The sequence below is a fragment of the Phacochoerus africanus genome, chromosome 13 (genome assembly GCF_016906955.1).
Source record: "Phacochoerus africanus isolate WHEZ1 chromosome 13, ROS_Pafr_v1, whole genome shotgun sequence".
NCBI lineage: Eukaryota > Metazoa > Chordata > Mammalia > Artiodactyla > Suidae > Phacochoerus > Phacochoerus africanus.
This window is the reverse complement of record NC_062556.1, coordinates 6,761,908-6,783,637: the sequence shown is the minus strand read 5'-3', so window position 1 is coordinate 6,783,637 and position 21,730 is coordinate 6,761,908. Positions and strand designations below refer to the sequence as shown.

Genomic DNA, 21,730 nt, shown 5'->3' with positions numbered 1-21,730 from the left:
CACTGTGCCACTTGTTCTCTGAGAAGAAGGTCTGCAGTTGCCCAGCGAGGGCCGGCAGGTGCTGCGTCTCTGGAGCAAACCCTCCAGTCCCTTCCACGGCAGGTGGTAAATAGCCTTAGGACGCGGTCGTCTCGAGAGCCCAGGAGAAGCCGGCATCCTTCTCCGCTACCTGGAAGCATCACAAATGTGCCTTCCTCTGAACGGTAACAAGCACAGTTCCCCAGACGGAAAGTCCTTCAGGCAACTGGAGATGCAATAGGGCAGCTCGGCCGGGGTTGGGGGTGTCCTTCAGGACATCGGACGACAGAGGGTTGGAACCAGCATTTCTGGAAATCTGACCCTCTTTCCCGGGGGTTGGGGGAGTGGGGGGATGACATTCTGCTGTCAAAGGCTTGACAGATGGCTCTAGAGGTGACAACAGATGATGGCAGGGAAAAGCAAAGATGTGCTCCCCAGAGTGTCCGCTCCTCAAGCGCTGACTCGGGTTTTAGATTTTGCACCTGTAACGGTGGCCACGTAGGCCACTCACAGAGGCTGTCTTGGGGGAGCAGGAAGCCGCAGAAAGAGAGGCTGTGGACCCCATTCTCCAAGCAGATGGAAGTGTCAAGGCAGGGGGATTGCACGGGGATCAAGGAGCCGGTGCCCCATGAATTTCTCTCTGTCCCAGCTAGGGCATTGTCTCAGGCCCCTCGGGGTCCTCGAGGGGCCCAGTAGTGGCTGCCTTAACATGGTGGCCTTGACCGTGTCCCAGGACACTTGGGACTGAGACTAAGTCCCAGGGGGGAAAAAAAAAATTTAATGTTCCTGCAAAAAGCTCCCAAGTCTCCCAGGAGCAGCAATAAATCCCAGGTCCGCTTTTCTGCCCCTCAGGCCCTAAGCAAGCTACAGGAAGGGAATGCAAAAGATTTTATCTGTCTCTCAGTCCTGCACACAATGAAATGTATCCCAGACCTGCTGGCTGCACCCTCGGAGGAAAGTCAAGATGAAAAGGGGGACTGAGGGTGTCAGAACCTGGGTCGTCAGCTGGCCCAAGGATTGTCTAGGACAAGAGAGAAGTCCAGGGGACCCTGGGACAGAGCTGAGGGTGGCCCACCCGTGCCGCTCCTTGTCATTTACCCACCAGCCACTGAGCAAACATCTCTTCCTGGGTGGTCCGATCCAGTCCACGTGGGAAGGGGGGACCATAAGGCAGGAGGACAGGATGACTTGAGCCCAGTGACCTTTCCCCTTATGGCAGCGTTGAGGGTGGTCTGGTTCTCACTGGGCTGCAAAAAAACCTCGGTGGTCCTCTTGCCCTCGGGAGGTGTTGCCTCCCTGCAGGGACGGGCTGCAAGCTTTGCCTCATACGGTCCTTCTTCCTCTGGCAGCCTGTCGACAACAGCGTCAGGCCATCTGGAGAGGCGTCTACAGACCACAGAACATGGATACTTCTAATAACCCTCAGTGCAGCCTAGTGGCTGCTAGTGTTGTCCTCATGCTCTCAGTGTGGAACCTGAGGTCCCAAAGCGGACCCCGACGTGAGGAGACGGGTCCACCGTCAGACCGTCTAAGAAAACACTGACGAGGGCACCTCTTCCCTTCCAGATAAGGGATTTCCTTGGATTTCTGATTTCATCCTGTAACAGTCCAGCGTTGTGGTGGACAGGACTGCCCCCAGTTTACAGACGGGGAAGCTGAGGCGCAGAGAGCGTTCACAGGAGGTCAATGTCCTGTGAACAAGGCAGTCTGGCACCTTCTAGGCAGGGTGTTGTGTTCCTGCCACCACTGGAAGCTGGTGCAGGACGGATTTGAAGGGAGGTCTTAGACCGCTGAACCTGCTGAAATGCAGACTCACATAGGTCTAGGACATGGCCCGAGGGTCTGCATTTTTTTAATAAGCTCTTAGATGTCATGGACGCTGATGACCTGCAGACCCCGCTGTGAGCTACTTTCTATTATCAGACTGTCAATATCCATCTATTCATCTCAAATGGCAAAATCCACGGCCTCCTCCCATACACGCTACTGCCTACTGCCTGCATGTACCTTCCTCTTCAGATCTGCCCTATGTTATGGTTGCATCGAGTAGGACAGTGACCCTTCACCAGGAATGAAGGTGATAATCATTTGGGGAGCTCTCGCCACCCAACACTCTCACCTCAATTGCAGACCTTCTGATTCAGTGTCTCAGAAGTGGGGCCAAGGGTGAGCACAGAGTGAGTCTCCCTCCTTTCCAGAATATATCAATCCATCCTTCTTCTCATCAAGACCCAAGTAGTCCACAACCTAGACCCCGGAAATGGGCTAGCGAAATCAGAGTTCTCCTGACCAGTGAATCTTTATCCTGAATGTTTGTCCTTCTCCACCATGCCTGGATAGGTCAACGTCTCTGCCAATCACACAGTGTCCATGCACACGATTGGCTCTCCTGCCTCCATCCCACCCCCAGCAACACCGCTTCCTAGCCACAGTCTTCATTCTCCTGCTACTTGTCAGCTTGGCCAACAGGTGTAAATCTGAGCCCTTCTGAGAAGGCGCAAGATCACATCTGATCTCACACGTTTAAGACTGAAGGAGTAGAGATGGTTTTTCTCTCTCCCCAAAAGTCTTCGACCCAGTAGTCCAGCCCCTCTGAGCCTTGGCTGAGAAAAATGAACTCTTCAAAAATTCTTAAATTCTTCACTTTAAGGATTTTCAGAGACCAATTCCCTATGTGATTATGTTTCCCCCTGACTTTTTTCTGCATTTCCAAAGAAACCTCACATTGAGAAAAACTAGAAAGGCATGATTCAGTGATGCTCTCAGGATCCCTCCTTCCAAAGTCTTTGTTAATTGTACCCAGTATCTATAGTGATAAATTTCAAGACACATGAAACAGCAGGACCCCGAAGACACTGGACTATTGTATTGTTCCATTAAGTTGAAACAATGGAGCAGAGTCTTGAGCCTGTTTCCAGGGCAACTGAAAATGCCAGTCACAGCCAGGTGGGCTTTCTGACACTTTGTTAAAGTAGGATTTCACATACTTTCTTACTTCAAGATGGAAAAGTAAAATTATATGTATTTAGATAAAATTACAAACATTTTGAATTGAAAATGTGTCTTTTGCTTTAAAGCCAAATTTTCTTTTTTGGTATTTGGTTGATTTGTGGCAAAATAAGATTTCTCATACCAGGAGAAAAAAGACCCTATGAAAAACCCCAAAGCCACATATGAGCAGAAAAATATTTTTTACTTAAAAAATCGATTTTTACTTAACGAATCCAAATATGGCAACATATTAGAACATCTGCATATTAAATGTTATGCCTATTATAACACAGGCATATTATAAAATGTAGCTGCTGGCTTTCTGATACATGGTCTTCAAATGCATCTCTCTCTGTTGCCAAAGGTGCTCTGAACATCAGGCCTGGACCTTCTAAGAAGCCTGGGGCAATCGAACGCAAGCTAAGAGCTCTTAAACATACAGCTCTAGGCAAAGGGTCCTGAGCTGTGGCCTAGGAAGCTGGCCATGTGTCCCGTTGGAGACTCTGACCTCATTCTCTCCCTCTGACCTTGTCTCTCTCTGGCCTCAGTCGGTCCTCTGCACTCAGCTTTGATTTCTTGCCACCACCTCTCAAGCTTGACCACCCGTTTTGGCAGCCTTTTTCTTGGCTGACCTCAGCCTTCTCCTTTGGATAAGATTTTAATTCCTTGCTCTCTAGACCCACTGATGATAACTAAGAACAAAACATTCTAGAGCTATGCTGTCCGTCATGGTAGCCACTAGCCATGTGTGGCTATTTAAATCATTTAAAATTAAATAAAATGCGATAACCCAGTTCCTCAGTCCCACTTGCCACATGTCAGGGGCTGCATAGCCACATTCCTTTTATTGCAGAAAGTTCAGTTGAACAGTGTGGATTTAGAGACCTTCCTGCTCAGATCCTAATCCCAACAGGCTGACCAATCTGACTTTGGCATCTTCCCCCAAGTCCCCTGATAAGAGTAATGAAACGGAAATTCAAATCTAGAGTAATCTCGTTAGCATTCTCTTGAGATAATAGTGGTTCTGAGTCCTTTCAGATGACTCCAAAATGCCAAAAATGCTACTTTGACAATCTTTTTTTTTTTTTTTTTAAATCTCCAAAAAGTCACAAACACCAGGAACTAGATAATGAGCAAAGAAGATTTAGGCTGAGGAACTTCAAGCAGCCCTGAAAAGATGATTCTAAGAATAGTAGAATCTCACCCTCATTGTAGCACATCTGGGCAGAACCAATCTACATTTGTTTGCTGCCTACGTCTCTCCTTATTTGGCAATCTGTCTGACATTCCACCATTAGAGCTTTATTCCTTTGGCTCTTACAGGTGTCTTCTTTGGTTTCCATACCAGGAGAGGGTACATGGGCTACACCAGTGGGCAGGAGAGAAAAAGACAGATCTCTAGGGTCACTAGGGTATTTGTTAAGGCTCTCCCTTGTCTTCCCACCACCTTGAAACAACCCTAGAGGTGAGAAAGAGCAAGAATGAGGCTCAAGAGGGCCGCATCAAGTATCATACACCACAAATGAGAAACTATTTTGAAATATACCTTATTATACACGCAGCATAGCACTGGGCTCATAGGTGTTCAACACATACCTGATGGGCTAATTATGGATATTCAATTTTAAGATTAAGTTTAAGAATACTTTAGCATTTGAATCACTCTGCAGCATGTTCATCCATCATGAATTTTTTTTTTTTGTCTTTTTGCCTTTTCTAGGGCCGCTCCCGCGGCATGTGGAGGTTCCCAGGCTAGGGGTCGAATCGGAGCTGTAGCCGCCGGCCTACGCCAGAGCCACAGCAACGCAGAATCCGAGCCGCATCTGCAACCTAGACCACAGCTCACGGCAATGCTGGATCCTTAACCCACTGAGCAAGGCCAGGGATCGAACCTGCAACCTCATGGTTCCTAGTCGGATCCGTTAACCACTGCGCCACGATGGGAACTCCTCATCCATCATGAATTTAAAATTGATTTTTGAGTCCCCCAAACAAGTTTCCTTATGTATTTTTAGTCTAATGAGCAAAAATCAGAGAGTTCTCATTGTGGCGCAGCAGGTTATGAACCCAACTATTATCCATGAGGATGTGGGTTCGATCCCTGACCTCGCTCAGTGGGTAAAGGTTCTGGTGTTGCCATGAGCTGTGGTGTAGGTCACAGAGGTCGCTCAGATCCTGCGTTGCTGAAGCTTCCATGCAGTTGCAGCTCTGATTAGACCCCTAGCCTGGGAACTTTAATATGGTGCTGCAGGTGTGGCCCTAAAAAGCAAAAAAAAAAAAAAAAAATCACCCATTCCACATTCTCCATCTCCCCTTCCTTTTCTTCACTTGTGTATTGATTCATTCAACAGCTATTTTGTGTATCTGCTCGACCATTGGCCAGTCTCTGCAGAGAATAGAAAGCTGACAAATACCCCTTGGTCTAGAAGCTTGAAGGGGAGTATGAGTCCTAATTTGGGCACAACTTGTAGGATAGACAGTTCTTGACTTTGCCCTTTCTGACGTATATCCTCCATCCCACCTTTCAGAATCCCAGAATTCATCTTGGATGTCTCATTGAGGAAACCCTCAACAGTAGTGCTGACACCAGAAAGAACTTTCTCTTGCTGGGAAAAAAACCAGAGTTCACCTCCAGGACGAAGATGGTAGGTCTTCTGGAATCCAGGCTCCTTCTGTCCTCTTGTTTCACCAACCTTGCGTCATCATTTCATGATCTAAAATCTGCATTGCCTAGACAGAAAGGAGGGAAAGGAAAGAAGAGCATCCTTCATCTTAGGAGGCTTCCTCTTAAGCTCATTGGGCAGAATTTAGTCCTGTGGCTGCACCTCCACATAAAAGCGGGGGGAAAGTTGAACTTTTCTCCCATCAGGCTTCTGATCCAAAAGAACAAGTCTAGCATGGACAACAGGATAGATGCCTAACAGTGTCTGCCACCTGCCACTCTCTTGCCTAAAGTACTTGCCTATAAGTACACAACCTTCGGATGCCAAGGTAATAATCTATGCTGTCTGGTGGGGGAAACAAAATCCATTAAGCTTGAGCAATATTATTCACGTCACCAGTGTTTTTTCGGTTGTGTCTATTGCAAAATTCTAATCTCACCTCTGATGTGCTTATTTGTTACTGTAACATAAGAGTCAAATAGATGTGAGCAGATGCAACTATTAAAAACTTCCACATCTATTAAGACAAAACCTTTGCAGCAGCAATAACAAAGCCATAAAGCACTGAAAGCTATAAAATTAGAACATCGAAGGTTTTATGAAAAAGCAAAACAGAACATTAAACCCGTCGTATTGACCACGGTATTTGAAACTTCCAATTATCATGCTAATTGCAAAATCTTAGACTAGGACATGGAAAAAAGGGAAATAAATTAATGTTACCATGAAAACCCTAATTTTTTTTAGACCATAACTTTGAAATAATTCTGCCTTGAGGTTTTATGCATAAAAGGAAGCAACAGAGCAGAGTGGAAAACGCATGCTAGGGTAATACTCACACTGACGGAGGCCATGGAGGCTTTGATGTTAACGCTGCCGGAGTTACGAAAGATCCAGAGCCGACTTACCTGCTGCTGATATTCAACTGGGGATAATTAAGCCACCATCCGTTCTCCTGAGCAGAACAGACACCTTTTCTCAGAGGCAGAAGCATGCTTCTTTAAGTTCTGCCCAAATCATATCCTAAACTCACAGAAAGAATTTCTCTTTAAATTGTGACTTATTGCAGGTTTTAACTGTAGCCAGTGTTTCACTTCCTTTTCCTTGTTGGTTAATGACGGATCCTGGTCCAAAGCGAAGGCCCCCTCCCTGTCTCCAAGGGTTTCTGAGAATTTCCCCTGTGCTCCATGTGCTTGTGAAAAAGCCCAGCTGAATTTCAAGAGGCAGCTGCGATGTTGTTTCTTTTCTTTTTTTCAGGGTCCTGGTGTCCGGGCCCTCTCCTCCCTGATAGAGTGCTGCATCTGCAAGCCTGGTGACTGGCAGCCGTGTCCCTGAGTGCTGTGGCTCCCCCAGCACACTACCAGCTCTGCCGGTCACTCATGACTCTCAGCCTTCCACCTCGATGACGCATCAGCACTGCCTACAAAATTGGTCGAAATGCTGAGGTGTGACTGAACCCCAACAGTGGCACCAGCGTAGACAGGAGCTGTAAACCTGCATCAGGGGCTCAGGGTTTTCTCCCCCTTTTCCATAATAATAGAATCCATGTTCACAGCACAAATTAAAGCCCAGAGTTTCTAACTTCTCCTATAGTTAAATTTAGAAGTGTATGTGTAAGTTCTGGCCCAAGAGAGATAAGTGAAAATGAAAGAGAGATGTCATACTCTTCTTCCCTCCATCCATCTTTCTGTTGGTGAGGATGTAGATGTGATGGCTGGAGCTTCAGCAGCAATCATGAGCTATGAGATGACCTGGAGAATGGAAACTACATGTGCAAAAACAACCAACCAAAGAAACAAACAAAAAAAGCACTTGGGTTCTCCTGACATTATGAAGTACAATCTAGCTCAGAAGTAATGGTCTCTGCACTTACAGAACCTACGAGAAAAATAATCTTTCTAATCACTCTTTATGTATCTAGACTTACCAATCTTACATCTCCCTTAGGATCTGGCAGGTAACTGACTAGGTAATATGAGAATTAAATTTATACTAAGTTATTCATAGGGAATAATGAGTGTTTTTATTCTAATCTAGCATTCTAATAGGGTCTTGGATGACTAGACCCCAGGAGTGACTAACACAGGTAACCTGGCAGGTAATTTTGGTAGGTATTTTCCGGCAGGTAGGTGTTTTCACATCTGATGTAAGAAATACAGTTCTGCAAACTGTCAGGCTGCTCCAAGTTTACATACACTGCATGTCAGATTCAATTAGGATTCCCGGATGCTTATCTCAACCCTCTTCTATATTGCTTCCACGTGTAAAACGATGCCAACGGTGTTCAAAATAAGACACATGGAGCCTGGGTGAGAAGAAGTGTGGAAATGAGCAGCTTGAAAACTTTTTACAATTTTCAGGCTCTCCCTGTAATCTCCATCAGCTAGCCCTCAACTGCCCTCGAATAAGCAGGAATCTAAGGAAAAACAGCACATGCCACACAGAAACACTGCTTCTAGGTAAGTCCCTTGGCTCTGGTCCTTCCCACAAAACTGTGACCCCAACAGTCTTCCGTCTGGAAATGATGGGGCTCCCACGCATGGTCGCAGCCTTCTGTTTTTTACCTCTTCAAACCATCAAAGCCAACTTTCCTAATTACGTATGAAACAGTAATGAGTTGTTGTCATTTCCGTAGTCGTCTTAATGGGCTTTTCTCTAACTTCGTAGGAGTCAGAGCTAGCCGACAGCCAGGAAAATAGACAGGAGACACAGAAGCCCCCCCGAGTCACCAAATCCCACCTGAGTCAACCTCAGTTTTCTGAGCCTCTCCTGGCATCACTTCCTGTAGAAACACAGTAATATGAGCCTGTATCCTGGACCCCAAAGCAACAGCTTATGACAGGCCTGTAATTGTAAACCCACTTCCTTGAAGACAGCCAGGCCTTGAAATGCCAGGCGACCTTGGAAAACAGGGAGCACATAACCTCTCCGTGACCTCTTATCTTGCCCTCTTCCTCCTTCTCCCTCTGTCTTCCATCCCACCGCTGTTTACAATAGTGGACCCCTGGCAGGAAATGAGTTAAACAAAAGACCAAAGCAAAAATCCTTCCGTTACTTAACCCCCTCCTCTTGCCACATGAAGAAATGCCCCCCCACCCCCAAAGCTGGCAGTTCCAAGTTGAGTATAAAATAAGGCCATTGCTTTCTACCAGGACCGGCCCCAGGTATTGGAGGATGGACTCAGCACAACAAAGGAGGAAAATTAGAAGGGATATAAGAGAGGTGGATCCAGCGAGGAAGCGGTCGAAGGGAAGCCTGAATAATAACTATAAAGCAGGCTGCGGAGGTACCAGCTCGGGTGGGAGCTGGGCGCAGGGCCTAGGGGTAGGTAACCAGGAGAAAGCAAAAATTCCAAAATGTAAATCATCAGAGGGAGCCCTGGGGGAGACAGAGGCTGATGCATCATACCCGGGAAGAGAGGAGGCTGCTTGAAGCTTCAGCAACCACACAAGCTGTACGATAAAGAAACTGTACTTGTGGTGTGTACGTCTTGGCCCTGCAGTGTATGCTCTTTGCAGAATTATGATATAGTTGTAGAAGTGTGACTATGTCAAGTACATTGAGAAGGTGAACGAGAAGTAAATGCAATTTTTATTGGTCAAGGAAGCAGCCATTAGATAGTGTCTACTATTTTTGTTTGTTTTGGTTTTTAAATTTTTAAATTTTTATTTTATTTTTTAAATTTTGGTCGTGTCCACTCTTGCATAAGTCAATATATAAATTTTTTTTGAAATGTCCATTATTGTATGTCTGGTTTTAGGCCCTTACCTCCTGCGTTCACGGAGTCAGCGCCCAAAGCCCCTGACACAGAGCTGAGAGCCGGAAGCCCCCGTGTTGACTGGCTTGTGCTCACCTCGGCCTTGGAGGGGAATGTGAGTCACCTGGTGACAAGGCTGCCGTGACAAACAGGTAAGTCCTGTCGGGGAAGGCAAGGCAGAATGCAGGCCGCAATCAGGGAACCACGTCAACCGAAGATAACCAGCGATGATGTCACGCTGTCCGTCAGCCCTGGAGATAACAAGGCAGGTGCCTAAGAATAGAGCGCAGACGGGGATGGAGCTCGGTAGGCGGACAGGGCTAAGAACCCGGGCGGCCGGGGAGGCCATGTGAGTCAGGCAGCTTCAGGGAGAGTTTGCAGAGCTGCCGGCGGCAAGGGTTTTGGCTGCCGCTTAATCCGTTAAGGTCTCTGTTTGGAGGCGTTGGCATTGGCCTCGGTTGGGAGGAAAAGTCACCGAGCACGAAGAACCCTCCTCTCTTTCGTCCCGCCTACCAGACGGCTTGGGGTTTTTCCTCTGCACCAGGATCTTGCTGCGCCTGCAAGGAGAGGAGGGAAGACAGACCCTTGCACCGAAGAGCTGTTGGAGGAAGTGAAGGGCAGGGAAGGGAGGTTTTATTCTTACGTCTAAGTCGTAGCATGCATGTGTAATGTCTAATCGTAATCTTTTTGTAAAATGAGTGACGGTTTAGAGGCACTGGAGTCAATTTTTAATTATCCATGTGTTCAGCACAATTCGTCCCTTTGCACATCCATCCCCTCTCACCATTAGGAAGAAAAACCTGGTCTACAGTCAGGGAGATTTTGCTTTTTGGGTTTTTTTTTTTTTTTAAGGGCTGCACCTGTAGCACATGGAAGTTCCCAGGCTAGGGGTCAAATTGGATCTACAGCCAGCCTACACCACAGCGACAGCAACTCGGGATCCGAGCCACATCTGCAATCTACACCACAGCTCACGGCAACGCTGGATCCTGAATCCACTGAGCAAGGCCAGGGATCCAATCCACATCCTCATGGATACTCGTCGGATTCGTTTCTCCTGCGCCACAACGGGAACTCCAGATTTTGCTTTTAATTCTAGATTTAAAAACCATACCCTTAAACATGGTTTAAATTGTTGGGTTCATCATTTTATGACTTTGTGTTCAGTGAGGCAGAGAGAAAATGCCCAGCACGCTGGCTGCCCGTCGTGTGTGGGGCTCAGGAAATGTTCATTTATTGTTTTTAACAAAGCTGCATAATGAAGCCATAATCGCAACATTGCGAAATTTTTCAGGAACTCACTTCGTGTTTTTCCATTTCGATGAATTCAAATGCGCAGTGGGAACTCTGTGAAAACGTTCACAGTTTTTTAATTATCCTGGATCCTCCCTAAAACTTTCTCAAGGTTCTGTATTAGAACCGATTCTCCTTTGTGTACTTGAGTAACTTTATTATCTTAGCCAAGACCTAAGACCTGCACCTTCAAATTATCTCACCAAGTCAAATAGGTCTCCACTGACGGACAAAGCCCTTCAGTTTCTCCAAAAAAGGGGACGTCTTAGTGCAGATGTGGTAGAGGTTTGCCTGTCATTCATTCTTAAAGAAGCCGCCGCCAACCTGTCTTCTCTCTGCAGTGGTTTCAACTGCTGTTATTTTTCAGACTTTCTCTAATAAGCGGTTGGCATCTTTGGCCATTTGTAGGACATCGCTGGCTTTACCCAAGCGAAGGGCTCTTGGTGTAAATTCGAGGTGGGTAAACCAAATGATTTTAAATGCAGTACAGCTTTTCCCGCTAATCCTCTAGTTGCTCCTTTGCAAAGTGAAGGATTCTTTTACAAAGCCAATAATCACATCCTAATGCATGGGTTTTGCAAATCTGGAATGTAATCCCTCAGACTTTTTAATTTTTTTAAATTTTTTAAAGTGTGGTGGATTCACAATGTTCTGTAATTTTCTGCTATATAGTCATACATATTATATATGTGTGTGTATGTGTGTATATGTGTGTGTGTGTGTATATATATATTTATTCTTTTGTATATTATCTTCCATCATGGTCTATCCCAGGAGACTGGATATAGTTCCCTGTGCTGTACAGCAGGACCTCATTGCTTATCCGTTCTCAATGGAATCGTTTGCATCTACTAACCCCAAACTCCCCGTCCATCCCACTCCCTCTCCTCCCCCTTGGCAACCTCCCAAGTCTGTATTGGTGAGTCTGTTTCTGTTCTGTAGACAGGTTCATCTGTGCCGTATATTAGATTCCACGTATAAGTGATATCATGTGGTACTTGTCTTTCCTTCTGACTTATTTGACTTAGTCTGAGACGTTCTCACAGCAGGTAGAGCCTTCTTTATTTGCTACTCTGAGCATTGGTCTTTGGGCTTCATTTTAAGTCAAAGATCGAAAGGGTCAAGGCCAGATTGCTCCAATCACACTCTGTGTTTGGCAGTGTTGGTTACTTGCGAAGGGTAATTTGGTGTAAAGGAAGGGGAATGTCGGGTATGGGGGGCTTGGGGGGGACACTGTGCTACAGAGCAGAATGGGTCAGGACCCTGGCATGCCCAAAGTTTGAATATCTTTGATTTTCTTTTAACACTTACCAGGCTGTTGGGGAGATCACGTCCTATAAAAACAAAGAAAGAGGGAAAAGGAAACGCTGGCACTCCCCAGAGCCGAAAAAGCAGGACTAAATTTACAATGGGTTCTGTTGGTGGAGCGGCAATCACGACAAGAGGGTGCATCCAGCACCAAGATGAAGGCAGAGAAAGCAAGTCTGTCCCTTGAGGTTGAAACAAAACCACGGAGAAGGAAAAGGACAAAATGAGTGGGAGAAGTAATTTTTTTCCTAACCAGGAGAACAGAAAACTGAAGATAAGTCCTCCTTCCTCTGAAGAAGGGCTGGCCCTTGTCCTCTCTCTGTCGCCTCTGTCCCTCACTCACATGCTTGCCTTTCATTGCGCCATCCAGTCCTCCAGGGAGAAAAAGAATCTTGCTTTGTCCCCGCCACGTAGCCCTTTGTTATCAGGACTCTCTTTCACCTTCATAAAACGCTGGTACAGGTCCTCCAAATCAGAGCAAATGTGATGGTGGGAGTGGGGGCAGGTTTTGCAGAAAAAGAATTTCTCTCCGGCAACAGTTTCATCCCCTGGGATAAAGGCTGCTGTGTTGCTGGCCTAGACCCTTCCTGCTTTTAAGGGTTCCTTTCTGGGACTCTACCCCAGGCAACGTGAGAACTAGGGGGAAAAAAATTTGCCCCACGTCAAGGCTCTGCCTCTCTAGCTATTTGAATTTTTCTCGAGATTTTTTGATGAATGCCATTCAAGGTAATGCATTTTCAAAAGAAAACCTGTCATTCTGACTGCTCAGCTCAATCGACCTCTATGAACTTCCCTTTTGGGTTCTCCAGATCCTCAGTGTACCTTACTACTCGAAATTGAACGAGAGGGCATTTCAGGGGATCAGTGAAAGATAACAGGAAGGTTCTGAGCTTTTATGGTTTAAAAGAATGCTGTTTTCAGAAACAGAGAACAAGAGCCCTATTATGAGCCTTTAATTATTTCTATGAATACATTACAAACTCCTCCATCACTAGACTGTAATAACTAAAAACTACCTTAGAATGACATTTAAATGAATTTCATTCCATGAAAATGAGAGTTTAAAATCAGCTGGGCAAACAATGGCATTTTTCTTTTCCTATTGGCTCCTCGAAACTATTGCTCCATCAAAACACCAGAAGAGTCTTGTTCCTGTCATGTAAGACATGAAATGAACATAACTTCCATCCTGGTTCCAAAACCCTAGCTACGTAATATGCCGGGGCCACTCCAGCTACTTCAAGGATATTGTGAAATTTCTTCAAAAAAAAAACCAAAAAAAAAACACGAAGTAAAGTTGAATACAGTTCAATCGAAAAGCTAGGCAGCTGGCATGAAGGATTTATGGAGGTGGAAATATGATCACCAATTTATATGAATATATTTGTTGTACCATGTAAATAGTCAAAGTGTAAGTCTTTACCAATTGCCAAGAGCTCAAAAGACCTGGTTCCAAAGGAGGCTACACTGAGCTGTAAATATCAAAAAAGAAAAAAGTAAATGCATGTTTAACATCCATTGAACTTTGACTGTTTAAGAGTTAATGATACAATGTAAGGACTTTTCATCTTTGTTCCTGGGCTCCCTGGCCCGGGAACTCCCTATGTTACAAGGCGGCCACAAGAGAAAGAAAGACAGGAAAAAAAAAAAAAAAAAGAATCCATGGCGAATTGTCCCATAGAAAATAATCCGTTCCAATAAAATGATAGGTCCCTATCCTTGATATGAAGGCTTTGCATTTCTTGCAGTTGGCAGAAAGTTTTTACAAGAATGAAAATATACACACCCATGGTGCTATAAATAAAAGATGAATGGGGAGCCAGCTCAAAGGCATGAAAACATGGACCACCAGGCAGCCGTTCCAGGAACCACAGCTCATCCCTGACAATGGAGGTACGGATGGATTATAATCGAGAATTTTAATTTCATGTTTGGCATCATAAGGCTTATTGTTAACACCGTTAATTTGTAAACTTGAGACTTTGTGCATTTGCTTTACTATAAAAACTAGCACAGATCACAGGTGCCGATGTAAAGGCCGTACATAAACTCAAGTATCATCAGAGTTTAAATTTGGGGGGGAAAAAAAACCCACCTCCAATGACAGCAAAACGCTTCCCAACGTATTTTTGTACGTGTTATTTAGCATATTCCAAAGGAATAATTTTATTCAGAGTACACCGGCCTTTTAATTTAATGTCCATACTGAATAAGCCCCAAAGAACCTCCAGGTGCAAGAGAAAACACATACAAGCTTCCAAAAGAATCATCTTTCTCTTGGTTCAATGTGCAGCCTGGAAGGAAATTTGAATTTGAAATTTGACAAGCGCTTCCATAGAAGACTTGAAAAAATGAGCTTTGGGCCACTGGTTTATGTCCTAAAGGGATGGAGCTTGTAAGAAACAGTAGCAAAAAGGCACGAGATGTGTTCAGGCCTCCAAGATTTTATCGTGTCAGGAGACACATTTAAACTTACCATGGTGTTACACTAATAAATATTTGTCGTGTGATTTTTATTTAAATGGCAAAGTTTTATTTTGATTTCTTTGACTATATCATGATGCAGGACTAACTATAATTGTATTTGTACAGAAAGTAGAAACACCCTTCCAGGAATAAGAGTGGGTTTAATGGATATATATATCCTTGGAAGGAACAAAACTCAAAGGCCAGCATCTTATTAAGCCAATAACTTAGTTCTGGGTCCCTAAAGCTACTTATCTGTTTTTGCTGTTTGTGGAAGACAAAGCGTGTAGGTATGAGCTGAGAAGAGTGAAGCTTTTGTTCTAAGGTTTTAACTCAACTCTGCCTTCGTGAGTGAGTGCACCCTGCCCGGTGGTATTTTTTCTCCTTGTTCCCTGCCCCCTCTCCCTGATCCTTCTCAGAATTCAACAGATCTGAGTTCGGATCCCAGTGACCGCGAGCAAGTTATCTGAGTCTCTTCTTCATCTGTAAAAATGGGCAAGATGACATGACTTCACAGGGTGGTTGTCAAGATTACATGAAATACAGTCCGCAAAGCCCCAAACAGGAGGTTGCCTGGGAAACTGGTACCATCCGGCTCCTCTGCTGCTGCTCGCTCCTTTCTCTTCTTTTTTCTTCTTGTCTTTTCCTTCTCTCTTTTTTAAAGTCTTTTTTTTGTCTTGTATTCTCTATAGTATGTAGAAATATTTGGGGTGAAGTGGGCTCTGGGCCCCTCGGACTTAAGGAAATGATGATTTAGGGAAATTCATAAACAAATGAATCCTGGAGATTTTCAGTGATAGTGGAAATGACTGGACTTTGCTCCTGAAATCTCCAAGCTCCCATCATCGGGGCACCTGTAAACATCGCCAAACGTGTCTTTGTTCAAATCGCTGCAGTGTTTTGGAGCACTTACAAAAGAATGCATTTTAGGGGAATCTCTCTGTGCTAGATTTTCTACGAGTAGGAATAACCTTTCCTCTCACGAAGCTGGTTTAGAACCCATGTGTGTTTTAATTTTCCCACTCCATCCAATGCTTGTGGTTTCAGGCGAGACACAAACTCACTAAGTGAAGCTGGGAGGTTTGCTTCTGGGGCTTTAACGAACTGACAGAATCACCTCGTTGCTCCCTCTTCGCTGGGATGCTGATCTCCCCCAGGACTTAGGTTCCTCCTTTGATGTCGCTTGGGTGTGTGCTCAGGGACAGAAAAGCAACAGAGGAGAAAATAATAGTAGGAGAACATAAGGAGGAGTATCTCCTGCAAAACCTACCCATCTTCGTCTCCAAATCTTCGGAGAACTTTGAAAACTGCTGGAACTGGCCGGACCCACGAGCCAAGGGCAGCTTTGTTTACAAATCAGAAACACAGTAATTCCCTGCTGACTGTTCTCCTTGCTTCCCTGAGACGTCTTTGTTTTTTGTTTTTTTTTTGCTCTTTTTTTTAGGGCCGCACCTGAGGCCTAGGGGTTGAATCAGCGCTACAACTGCTGGCCTGCACCACAGCTCATGGCAACACCGGCTCTTAGCCCACTGAGCACGAGGCCAGGGATTGAACCCATGTCCTCATGGATATTGGTCGGGTTCATCACCTGCTGAGCCACGAAGGGAACTCCAACCTGACAAATCTTATAAAGCGATGTTTCTGCAGCCGGCAGATGCCAGGAGAGTCCTGAGAGGCAGAGCCCGGCTCCTCAGACACCCTCGTTCCTGCAGCCCAAAGGTCCAGCTCAGGGCATTTGCTGCCACCATTTGGGACAGGGGACAGGGAAGGTTAGGATTTTAGATGTGTATGCATGAAGCTTCCTTGAAGTGAGGGAATTATGCGGACCATCTGCCCCCTGGCCCCTCACTGCCCTGGCTTCCCCGACAGCAGCCCCGGATGAGGGTTACATGGAGATGAGGTGACTCGCTCCTCTGTCCTTTCCAGAAGCCGAGGTTAAGGGAAGAACAAGATAGGAGAGGGATCAGGAGGAGCGCTGAGAATGGGAGAGCCTGTGGGTTTTGCTTTTCTTTTTTTGTTTTTTTGAAGACAGGAGAGAGAGTTCCCCTGGTGGCTCAGTGGAAACAAATCCGACTAGTATCCATGAGGACACAGGTTCCATCCCTGGTCTCCCTCAGAGGGTTAAGGATCTGGTGTTGCCGTGAGCTGTTGTGTAGATCGCAGACTCAGATCCTGCATGGTTGTGGCTGTGGCGTAGGCCAGTGACTACAGCTCCTAGCCTGTGACCCTCCATATGCCACAGGGGCAGCCCTAAAAAGCCCCCCCCCCAAAAAAAAAAAGATAGGAGGCATTTGAGCATGTTGCCATGGCAAAGAGAGGTCGGCCTGGGGTCATCCCAGCTCCCTGTGTCCCTATCAGTAGGTCCCCTTTCCTATACAGTCACTCTAGGTAGAAGAACTTTGGGAGAAGAAGAGGCAGAAGGTGTAGGACAGAGGAGGTTGTGTGTTGGGGACAAGGTTCTGGGGCTCCTTGGCTGAGTCTTAGAAGGGGGAGGCACTAGGAGCCCCAGGAGCATAACGAGGGCAAAGAATGGAGGCTGCCGGGTTATGGGCTGCATATACATGTGTGCGATTTCTTCCTTAACTCCTTTTCTTTGTGAAGTAAGAGGCCATGAGGTCACGGTTTGGGGTTCACCTTCCATGTTCAGTTTGCTTGACTCTACTGGCCATGAGGCCGACCCTCTCACAAGTGTGGTGTCATTCATTGTTCTCTGTGATGAGAAGCAGTGGGTCTGGATCCGAGCAGCGCCTGAACAAATAGCTGAGACCACGTGCCCTAAGGGACGTTGGTTTAGTCAAGTGATGATCCCATATGAAAATCCTAGCACAGCAGAAAGACAGAGTGAGACACGCCTGTACCACTAACTAGGAAAGCATCTATCACTACATCCACTATATTCATTATAAGTATAATTGTAGCTTATGCTTGAGAGCGCGTTGTGTGCTAGAGAGAGTTCTCCTTTAAATTTAGATATTTTGTGTGCGCTTTTCCACTTTCATAAGTTGTTATTTTTAGTTTTATTTTTTTGGGTGAGAAGATGAGGGTAACTCACCCATGTTGACACATCTAGTAAATGGCAGAGCCGGGATTCAAATCCAGGGCCCAGGTTCATAACCAATATGTTATTTTTCCCTCTTTCTCTCACTGTAACCTATTGCTTTAAGTCTAAGGTTGTCATTGTTATAGATTAATGACATCTGGATCCCTCCGAAAGATGAGAAGGTGATTTTTTTTTTTTTCCTTAGGGCCACACCTGTGGCATATGGAAGTCCCCAGGCCAGGGGTCAGTTTGGAGTTTCAGCTGCTGGCTTATGCCACAGCCACAGCCACGCCAGATCTGAGCCCAGTCTGCAGTCTACACCACAGCTCACAGCAATGCCCGATCCTTAACCCACTGAGTGAGGTCAGGGACTGAACCTGCAATCCTCATGGATACTAGTTGGGGTCTTAACCCACTGAGCTGCGATGGGAACTCTGAGAAAGTGATGTATTATGAAGGGTCCTGGTATGCTGGATGCGATAATAGTTAAAGAGAGTAATTCGTCCTTTCAGCGCTGCTGCTGTTGCTGCAAGACAGGCCCCCTCTCCCCTGGGAGGTCTCTTACTGCATGCAGGAGGTGGTGTGTGCTCACTCATCATTCAGTCTTGATCATTTGGTCGTGAAATTCAGCCACATGGGCAGTTGCTCAAAAGGCCTGCCTCAAGGACTGAATTAGTGATGACAGAGGCCAGTCTCTGGCCCCAGCCATTGTGGCTGGCCACCTCCCTGTCAGTAGGCTATACCAGAAGCCTTCAGGAGCAAACATGAGGCTTTGGAGAAGTCTCGCCTTGCTTCTTCTGGCTGCTCTCTTAGATATGAATGTCATGTGCAATACATTTATTGATAGATAAAGCCACTCTCTCCCTGGCTGGAGAGAAAAAAGACCCCACCAATTTGATCCTATTGGAATAGTTATGGATCACTCGATCAAAAAAACTAGTGTCGAAAACAATTTCTATCTGAAATTATATAACTATTCTCTTCCCCAATACAACATTGTAAATCAACTATACTTCAGTAAAAACAAATAAACAAAACCCAATGACTGTGGTAGAGGTTATTGGAATACAAAAGAAACAGAATTTACAGTTCATGCCACCAGATTAGTGTAAAGGACCATTCTCTTGCCTACACTGATGAGAGTATAATGCTTATACAGGGTTTTTTATTTTTTCTTTTTTTGTTGAATAGAGTTCTATTACTTTTGCCATTAATTTTTGTTTTTACATTGACTAATCATGGTAAGCTGTTTCTATGACAATGAAAACCAAGAGGAATGATTGTGTTTGGATACCCATTTAATGATATATTTTATAGTCATTTGATATATTTGTCATGACTTAACACAAAATTACATAATAATTCAACAATTCTGTAATGCCACAGTGATCTAGTCTGCCTTTTTGTTTCTTGAAGCGTCTTAGAGGAAACTCATTCTCAGGTACATTTGACAGTTACTGCAAAAACATGGCTGCTTCTCTAGAAGTTTCTATCCTCTCATTTGTTGAAAGAGTTGGAGATGATGTCATGCCTAAGAGTCCTTCCCAGCTTTCTCACTGGATATTCAATAGTGTGGGAAAAATGAGGGGCCAGGTCAGGAAGCAAGGCATTGTGGGACATCAGCAAGAGGCAAAACACAGGTTTTACCAACTCACACGGCTGTAGGTTTGCAAAAACTTCCTAAAAATATGTTACCGTTAAAGAACATAATATGTTTTTTTCAGAAGTGAACACCAGCCTTCATATAAAAATCGTCTTTCCGTTGGCATATCCTCTTAGTCATGGGAAAGCAATTGAGCTACGCCTGAATATCATTTCTGCATTAATGAGGCACACCTCCAGGTCTGAAGAGAACATCAAAAGGTAATCCCTGACTTTACAAAATCATGGAACCGCAAGAGAATTTAAAGGTTCATCTCTTCGATGCACTTATCATCGAGGTTGTTGGGGGTCATTCATTTGTTATGTTAAACACTGGGGCTGCAAAGATGAGTAAAACCCAGCAGAAGCTCTTAAGGAGGTTGCAAGGAGTTGGAGACCCGAGGTACAAAGAGGTGGAAAGGTGGCTTCAGCCCAGGAGAGAAAGAGCAAAGCTGCCAACCTGTCACAGGTCTGGGTGTCACCTCCCCACTTAGGATGTGGTGGCTCAGGGGTCTGTATGATGTCAGTAGATTATTTATAAAGAAGAAAGTAATTTCTGAATGCTGTCTGATTGATATCTGTACTAAATGGCTGTTAAAACCCCAGGGTCATGTCACCCACGCCCAGCTGGGCGAGGTAGCAACGCAAGTGGAGAATGGTCCCAGCTGTGTGAGAGGCGAGCTTCTGGGGCTTTGTCCACACTGGCCCCAGATCTTACTGTGCTTGCTGCCCTGTTCTCCTTGCTCAGGGTCAAGCCTTCAAAAAAAGTTTTTTTTTTTTTTTTAATGCAGTGTCTTTATTTTAATTGGAGTATTATTGATTTACAATGTTTCAGGTGTACAGCAAAGTGACTCAGTTGTATATGTTATATATGTATATTCGTCCTCAGATTCTTATCCATTATAGGTTATTACAAGATATTGAATATAGTTCCCTGGGCTATATATTATGTCCTTGCTTTTTATTTTATATATCTTAGTGTGTATCAAAGATGTTTATTCCTGGGCTTCCCGCTGTGGTGCACTGGGACGAGAGTTTGATCCCTGACTGGGCACAGTGGGCTAAGGATCCAGCATTGCCACAGCTGCAGTGTGAGTCGCAACGGCAGCTCTCATCTGATCCCTGATCTGGGAACTCCCTATGCTGTGAGGTGGCTCAAAAGGAAAAAAGAAAATTGTTTATTTCTTACACATACAAAAAGGCTCAACCAGATAGAAATCATCTACATGCAAAATGAAAAACACCACAAAGTAGAGGTTTTATTTTTTAACTTAATATATTGGCCTACAGAGTCAGGACAGATTCCAAAGTTTTGATAGCATGTGGATCCTTAACCCACGGCAGTCCAGGTAAGAAGGTCTGGTTAGGGGAGTGCAGGGTTAAAGGGACTGGACATATTTGCAACACGTGTGCATGGAGTGAAACTAAGTCAGCCATGGGGTCTGGTCTGTTCCCCTGCCTTGCACAATTTAATTCTTTTCTTCGTATCCCAAATGCTTTCCGAGCACTGCTCTCAGATCTGCAAACACACATAATACATCCGTTCTGCTCTGGCAAGAGTAAAAGACTCGCAGCGGAACGTCCGTTAATAAACCCATGACTGGCAGAATAGCTCTGGTTTCAGAGAAAAGACCTTGGCTTTTTTTTTTTTTTTTTTTTTTTTCTTTTTGCGGTAAGGATTGAACATTTCTTGAGACCCTTCTTCGACGGGGCTCCTTGCATGGGTGTTAGGGGGATTCATATAGATTTTCTCATGGGAAAGAAATGTGGTATAATTTTACAAAGTAAAACCTTGAAGTGACTCTGGGACCAAAGAGGACCAGGCCAGCCTTGGGTAAAACTGGATGGAGGTGGAAAAGATGCTTTTCAAAGTTCCTACTTGGCTTTGCCTGCAGTGCGGGGTGTGGCCACGCCCCTTAACCCCCATCCCCACCCCCCCATCCCTCCCCCTCAACGTTGCAGACCTTTCTCTGCCTCCTGTGGCATTTTCCTACTCCTGGATCTTTAATAAATGGCAACGAATGGAATAATGAGATCATTAGGCAAAGGAATATCTGATTAAAGGTTACTGGTCTCCTAGAAAATAATGCCTCTGTCTAGTTTAAATTCATGAGTTTCTGAATTTAAGACCCTAAAGGAATGGTCCTAAGACAGGAAGCATTTCAGACCCCTTACATGGCAGATGGGGGACGTATATTTTTAACAGCCTCATTGCGATGCAGTTTACATTTCATAAAATTCTGCCACCTTGAAATAGCCAAAAGGGGGAAGTAATCCAAGTGTCCACTGATGGGTGAACGGAGAGACACAATGTAATACGTACATACCTACAAGGGAATGTTTATTTAGTCTTAAAGGGGAAGGAAATTCTGACACCTGCTGCAACATGGCTGAACCTTGAAGACACTGTGTTCCGTGACATAAACCAGTCGCAGAAGGACAAGGACTCTGTGGTTCTGCTTACATACGTCACCTAGAGGAGCCAAGTTAATGGACACAGAAAGTATTGTGGCAGTTGCCAGGGGCTGTGGGAAAGGAGAACTGGAAGTTGTT

At 45.1% G+C, this 21,730-nt stretch overlaps 1 protein-coding gene across 5 annotated transcripts in view; it reads left to right on the top strand.

Moving 5' to 3' along the window:
- The window catches only part of UBL3 (ubiquitin like 3), a 101,649-nt gene that overhangs the window by 11,282 nt on the left and 68,637 nt on the right, over nt 1–21,730 (top strand). For 2 of the 5 annotated variants that reach the window (XM_047756296.1, XM_047756294.1), the window contains 2 exons: nt 5,538–5,654; nt 6,930–7,257. In XM_047756296.1, the coding sequence (XP_047612252.1) occupies nt 5,538–5,654; nt 6,930–7,007 (195 nt within the window). In that variant the 3' untranslated portion in view covers nt 7,008–7,257. The other 3 variants (XM_047756290.1, XM_047756291.1, XM_047756293.1) reach the window with 3 other exon arrangements.